Raw genomic sequence first — 7,197 nt, forward strand, 5'->3', positions numbered from 1 at the left:
AGTGTATTTACTTATTCTGGCTCAGTAAACCTTCATTTGAAGCCAACTAATTAATTTGTAGTCTATCAATAGGCATGAATGAGTAAAAATAAGATTCTGATCTACTGGCAAGCAGGTGTTAAGATGCCATATCTAACTTGGCTGGAAGATGTTTGTCAAATTGTGCAACAACATTAAAGAGTGCCAAAATGATCACAGTACCCTGAAACCCCCTCACGCTGCTGAAGGCTAATGACATACACCTGGGGACACTGTTCCAACCAGCCACAACTCAGCCCTGAGCAGACTGACCATCCGCTACTGACCAATCAACAGACTGCAGTGTTCATAGCTCCACCTTTTGGTACCAGATCTGTGTGCTAGGTACCCCAACAGAAGGGGTACCAAAAATGGTAATGGTTGGGTACGGTTCCATCGGTACCATCCACAACTTTTCACAGTGGAAACAGAAAAAAAGGGTTCCGAACTGAGCTGAACTGTACTGTACTGCTTGGTGGTAACAGGGCTTTAGATACGCTAAAGGGTGCCCCGTCACTAACACGCAGAGGGTGGGTATTTAAAGTAGCACTCTACTCTGTAATAAACTCTGCTGTCATCATTGTGGGGTATCACTGAATGCTACTGCACTACATACAAATTTGTAATAATACAATAATAAGTATGACCAGAGTTGAATTAGATGTGCAGTCATTAACACACAGTATCATCTGCTTTAATTCATATTCATGTGAATGGCTTCAGAAACCTGTATCCATGGGTAAATTTTGCTAAAGATTAGTGTAATACGTATAAACAATGCCTCTGTCCTATCTGTTGTTGGTCTCCAGGCAGCACTGAACATGCTGACTCGCTGTCAAGCTGAGGACTTCAAGAGTTACAACATACTAGTGACAGCAATCCACCCTGGCTGGGTCCGAACTGAGATGGGAGGAGAGGAGGTGAGGTGATCGAGAGGTTAGATACTGCAGACCCTTTAAATACATGAAGGTAGTTTCAGCAGGTTTGTATCAACTAAAATACATTAGCATAACAGATTCAGTAATGTGAACCTGCTGTCTGGTTGGACTAGCCCAACTCTTTACAGAGCAGCTCACTCTGTGAGGAAGGTAACAAAGTACATTAACATATTTAAATACTGTGCTGAAATAGGCTACTATTTTGAGGTACTTGTACTTTGCTTGAGTGTTTCCATTTGTTGTTACTCTCTGCTTCTACTCAGCCACCTTTATTTGGTGCTTGTAGTTACGAGTTACTCTGGAGATTCATCTTTTATAATCAAGACATCTGATATATTTATAAAAAAATGATCTAATGTGGTAGATTAATTCAATTCAATTCAATTCAAAAACACTTTATTCGTCCCCGGGGGGCAATTTAAAAGGAGCATGAAGGTAGTTTTACAGGCAGCACATGTCACAGATATTCATTCAAACACAGATAAAACACAAAATTAAAAAAACAACACACAAGTAAAGTGCTTAGTGTAGTACAATTGTAAAGTGCTTAAATGCTTCAGGGTTCAGAGTCCGGGTTAAACTACTAAGCGTAAATAAAGTTAACTCACCTTCGGTTCTGACTGAGACATCACAGCAACTACTTACTGCAGTGACATTTTGCACACAGTCATGGTCCCCAGAGGAAGAAACCTGAAGTCTTTGGTGCTCCTCTGACTTTCATCTAGCCCCTGGGTCTTCAACAGGGGGTTGGAGACCTCTAGGGGGTCCTCACAGTTACTGCAGATTCATTGACATGAATCCAATATATTTTGCTTTTTGCAGCAACTTCTCTTTGTGAAAGTGGAGCTTTCTCCCTCACCTGCCTGAAAACAAAATATTCTCATAGAATGGTTCATACGGTATGAATTTGTGCCCCGATGAATAATGTTACGTCTTCAACATGAAGAGGGCGTACTTTAAAATGATTCAAAGTTCACTGAAAGTTCACACAGATCCAAACACGCAACTCCAGGGGAAAGTTCCGGGCGAAAATCCGATTTTTTTGTGACCCAACCACCACCCCAACCTGCCTCCTTACAAGTGCACGGGACTGCTTCCTTTGGCATTGGTCATGTGATCGCATCAGGAGAACGTATGAAAAACACAAAAATTTGTGAGAACAGCCTGTGCTCAGCAACATCCTCCCCATTGCTTGCTCCACGCCTGCTGCAGGCCTTGCTGGTGCCTGTGCAGTGCTGCTGGGCAAAAGAAGAGAGGGGTAGAGACTTAGCAAAGGAGCTGTGGATTGTGATTATTCTGCGCAGCATGCATGGGAATGAAATATAATCTGCTTGAATACATTTACCCTGATGGTAAATTTGTCGCTATATTGTTTCCCAGTACAAATCCATTGTTCATTGTTGTTTTACCACTGATTGGCTGAAGGAGTCTGTCAAGACAAGTTCTCCTGTTACAGAGAGCTTAACAGAATGCTGACCTCACATTATCAGGATGGGGAGTTATCAGGAGAATTAGGCACTTTAATGACACTGCTCGCCTCACCATGTACAAATGTTCCACAAAAACAACTTCCCACGACACTCTTTTGTTGCTGCATTCTGGGCTTAGCAGTACTCAACATGCTTGGTTTAAAGAAATACAAACAAGCCAGAGCGTTTATTCCCAGGCAGCAGAATGACGATATGTGCTTCCAGACCCTAGCACCAACACAGTGCTGTGGAGAAACGTCTGCCTATGGGAGATAAATCATCAATAAACTGTTCATACCGCATTATCAGCTAAAGATTTTTATCACAGCATCAGTGCAATAAACACATCTAGAGGCATATTACTGTCTTCCAAGCTCTGGTTACAGTGGGTTTTTTTTAGAAACAAATGAACAAAAAAGATTGACACACTATAACTCAACCTATAATCGTGTATACTGGAATCAATGAAATCTCCTTGCACAGCCACAGGTAGTCAGGTGCTGGTAGGCAGCAGGAACGTGTGTAATCAGCTTGACAAACAAATCCTCCGCACACTGACATAGACTTTACTAGCTATAATTTATTTGAGGGAACAACGCGTTTCAGGTTCACCTCAGGTCTGACCTGAGCATTCACAGGTGTGTTTAAATGCTTGCTGGTCACATGACCAATTTCATTTTTTCTCTAAGACTCAAACAGAAAACACATCAGAGTATACAAAAACAATACAATTACATCAATCATGAAGTTGAAAAATATGTATCAACCATGGTATAAAGTTAAAAACTTCAAAATTTCAATGCATGAATATTATAGCAAAATCTACGTACATATGAGCAAACAATAATACACAGAGAGAGGAAATAAAGTAGAAATACTACAAAGTACTTTATCCCAGCTTGAGACCACAGCCAGTACCTATATACAGAAATACCATTACCTTTATGCAGAATAATATACACCCTACAAATCTATCCCTTACTCTCTGCTATGCAGGTGATAGTGCACGCTCTATAATCATGTATATTTACCATGATAAGCTTTGGAATTCCCTGTTGGAGCCCTTTGGTAGTTAGTTCCACAGGTTGCCTCACTGTGATGCCCCTGTTTTCACCTGATTCTCAAGTAAAGGTGAGGAAATGAATAATGTAGCTATCCTTGTTTGCTTTGTCTCCCCAGGCTCCTATGACCACCAAGGAAAGCGCACAAAGCCTGATTAGTCTGATGTCATCACTCAGCAACAAAGACTGTGGGATGCTTCTGGACTGGGAGGGTGTCAGAATCCCCTGGTAGCAGTCACCCTGTCACTCACACCAGGCCTACCACTCATCTTTATTGTATATACATAACAGAGACAGTATACCTGGTGATACATCTTTGTACAATCTCTATTATCCATATTTTGAAAACTCTTAACACAATCAGGGACAACATCTGTCTGTTGTGGACCAAACCATTTGCATGTTGTTTTCACAGAAGATGCAGCCAATTGTATAAAATGCTTCATTTTTCTTTACATACAAAACTTATCTTCAAAATCTTGATTATAGTGTAACTCTGTTCTGACTCTATGGGCCTCAAGAACAGCACCCAGATTAATTTACCTACACTCAATAGTAATATTACCTGTCCCTGACCCTTGACTTGGTGACTGTCTACTTTTGTGAAGGAATAAAAACTCTAAAACTGTGTGTGTTCTCACTTGTGATGCACCTTTCAACTCCCTCTCAAGTCACATCATAACAATTAACCACATTAAACTTTTCAACTTCTAAATTAAAGAATTTATTAAACCAAAATTAAACCTAGAGAGTGCTAAAAAATATTATGGCTGCCAGTTTACTGTATAAGCAAATCCCACAAACCAGTTTACCAGTTGAGGGTTTCACACCTTTCCCCGCTGAACTTCACTGAACACCAGTAAAAATGTCACAAATGTGTGTTAAAGACACTCAAACACTTCGTCAGCCTTCGATTTAACTTCATAAAAAGATTTAACATTGTAAAAATACACTGATGTAGAAATTTCATGTTGCTAATACAACATGTTGCTGAATTGAATTTTGGTTGCTGGTTCATCCAGACAGACTCTGAATGAATGAAGACATGTTTCACCAAAGTCCTTCAGCCTACACAAGTGAATCCACATTGACATCAAATTCAATCACCTGTGAAATGTCCTGATGTGGAAACAGTGAAATCTCCTTTACATCTGAAATGTCAGACCGTCACTTCTTTAATTATTACTGCTCACTAGAGGCCACTTGTGGAGATTACGCTGGATAACACTGTAATCACTAAACTTCACCATCACACTGTATGCTCCCTCTGTTTGGGAGATAAAGTGTTAGCAAGTTTTTCATTAAATTAACAGTGACAACAGCCTTTGTACACACTAACCTTGTGCTAAAATATTCCTAACTTAACTATAATACTACAGAAGTGTATTGCTGTCACGCAAGAAAAAAATGAGCCCTTTCAAGTAATAACATGGAAAGTTTGTTGTTATAACAAGATTTTTTTTTCATATTTCAACAACATATTTTACTTTTATATCAATGCACTATTTATCTTGTTATAATATTCAATAATTTATTGTTATAACATAAAACATTCCACATTATAGAATGATGACTTATATTGTTATAACAGATTGTTTAATGACATAAAGTGATATTTTGTGATAAAACTGTTTAACGTTATTGCGTGATTACTTATATTGTTTGAACATGAAACATTTTATGCTATAAGGCAAAAAAAAAGAAAAAAGAAATTTAATCTCAGTGCCACTGAACGGGTCATTTCTAAGGTCTATCCTACTGCGATATGCACACTGCCCACATTTATGTCGAAAGAATTCTTTGTCGCTGTCCATACTGTCTGTGAACTGACCACCTCCTGATGTGACTACATTGTAAGAGATGTGCAAAAATGCATTCTAAAGTTCAGCTGAAGTGAATGTGGAGCTACATCAGACGGAGTTGGACAATTCAAGTAGTTATTTTATTTCTAGCAGTTGTAAGTAGGTGTACTGCTGATGTTGTTCTCTGGTAACAAACGTGTGTGGACTTCCAGGATGTATCCCTCACAAAGAGAAAAATTAATCCTACAACGTCTGTGACTTTGGAAGATACCCTCCTGTTTTGTCTAACTCAGACTGCTGAGTCAGGGCTGTGCTTCTTTTCACCATCAATCATAGTGGAGTCTTTACAGAGAACTCTCAACACAGTAACACACATATGGCCATGTAAGTATTAAGATGGACCTGTGTGTTAATGACAAAAAGAGTGAAAAAATTGAATTTCCCCTCAGGGGGATTAATAAAGTATATAAAATAAAATAAAAATAAAATGAATACTTCACCCACAATAACTATTTGTAAACGAGTTAGTCATGCTGTATTAGTCTGAATTCATCAAGAAAACTGTTTTTCTTGCATGCCTCCACAGAAAACATGAACATATTGATTGATTGGGGACCATGTCACAGCAAAACTATATCAAAATATCCATTTACAAACTCTCACATAATTCATGCAGTGTAATCCAAATCACATTTGTCCAGTACTTCCCAAACACGTGCGTTTTCACTAAAAAAAACCCCTCACTTTTTAAAACTGAACTGAAAGTGAAACTTATCTTTGCTCTCTTTAGACAAAACAGGAGGGTATCTTCCAAAAATGTTAATGTCAAAATGTGACTTCAGGTGTTTTTCCTCATGTATTTTTTTCCAGCCAAGGTTAGAGACAACATTTAGCTAAAAAGCTTTTTTATACAACAGTTAGTTCTGACCGAGCAATCCGACTGGACAAGAGGTATTCCATGAGTATTTATATACAGTATAACAGCACTGGAACTTTTAACTATGCATGTATCACTCGGCTTTATAGGTGGTCTCAGGTAATTAATCAGACGACATTAAGGGTCATCGTAACAAACTTTGCACCACAAAATGAAACATTACCCCAAATAACATCTGAGTTAAATAATGAATGGTCAGAAAAGGACGAAGGAATGGAGAGAAGTCTGAATACTTCCCTGTAGATCTATGATCATATGTCATCAGACGATAACCCAACATGCTGATTAAACCAGTAACTCATCAGCATCATACATATTCCAACAAACTGACTGTCAACAGGCTTATTTCACAGGTCGCAAAATAAATGGAGACACAGATGTAGCTGTAGGATAAACCAATGGCATGAAGGTGTAGAGCATGATGGAGGAATGGAAAGCATGAGACAAACAGGGATTTTTGGTTCTGATTTTTACTGGAGTCCATACACAGAGTACAAAAAGACCCACATCTCTCACCAAACATGCAGCAGACTGCTGGGTAACAAAGGAGTTGCACAGGTGCAGCTGATTCCAGTGATTGCAGCAGCAGAGCAAAGGAGACACTACCTGTCCCCCTCCTTCACACACTCTACACTGATCTCTCACCTGGTTTTTCTACCCTGAGTCTCCTCCCACACCAGTGAAATCACTGAGCACGTTTACATGCGCACAATAATCAGATAACTGGGAATAATCAGGTAATGGTAATAATCTGATTTGACGCGTTTACATGTACTTCAATAATGTGATAATCAGAAAAACCTGGTTTACATGATTCAGTCCTTCAGTTGGATTTCTCCCCGAGTACATGACATAAAACTCAAACTTCCTGTTACTCATATCCTTGAAAAACCTAGTGTCACCGGCCAGCCCTGTCCCTTTAAGGCCATGGCCGGCGCATGTGTGTGACGTAGAGGTGCAGGAAGGAAAAAC

The 7,197-nt window shown here is 39.2% G+C and overlaps 1 protein-coding gene across 1 annotated transcript in view; it reads left to right on the forward strand.

Moving 5' to 3' along the window:
* The window catches only part of LOC117262548 (C-signal-like), a 26,868-nt gene extending 22,754 nt beyond the window's left edge, over positions 1-4,114 (forward strand). Inside the window, exons 6-7 of the mRNA XM_033635554.2 lie at positions 828-938; positions 3,605-4,114. Of these exons, the coding sequence (XP_033491445.1) occupies positions 828-938; positions 3,605-3,718 (225 nt within the window). The 3' untranslated portion in view covers positions 3,719-4,114. The remainder of the gene's footprint in view (positions 1-827; positions 939-3,604) is intronic.
* Positions 4,115-7,197: the final 3,083 nt, after the last annotated feature.

Source organism: Epinephelus lanceolatus, chromosome 5 (assembly GCF_041903045.1).
Source record: "Epinephelus lanceolatus isolate andai-2023 chromosome 5, ASM4190304v1, whole genome shotgun sequence".
Taxonomy (NCBI): Eukaryota; Metazoa; Chordata; class Actinopteri; order Perciformes; family Serranidae; genus Epinephelus; species Epinephelus lanceolatus.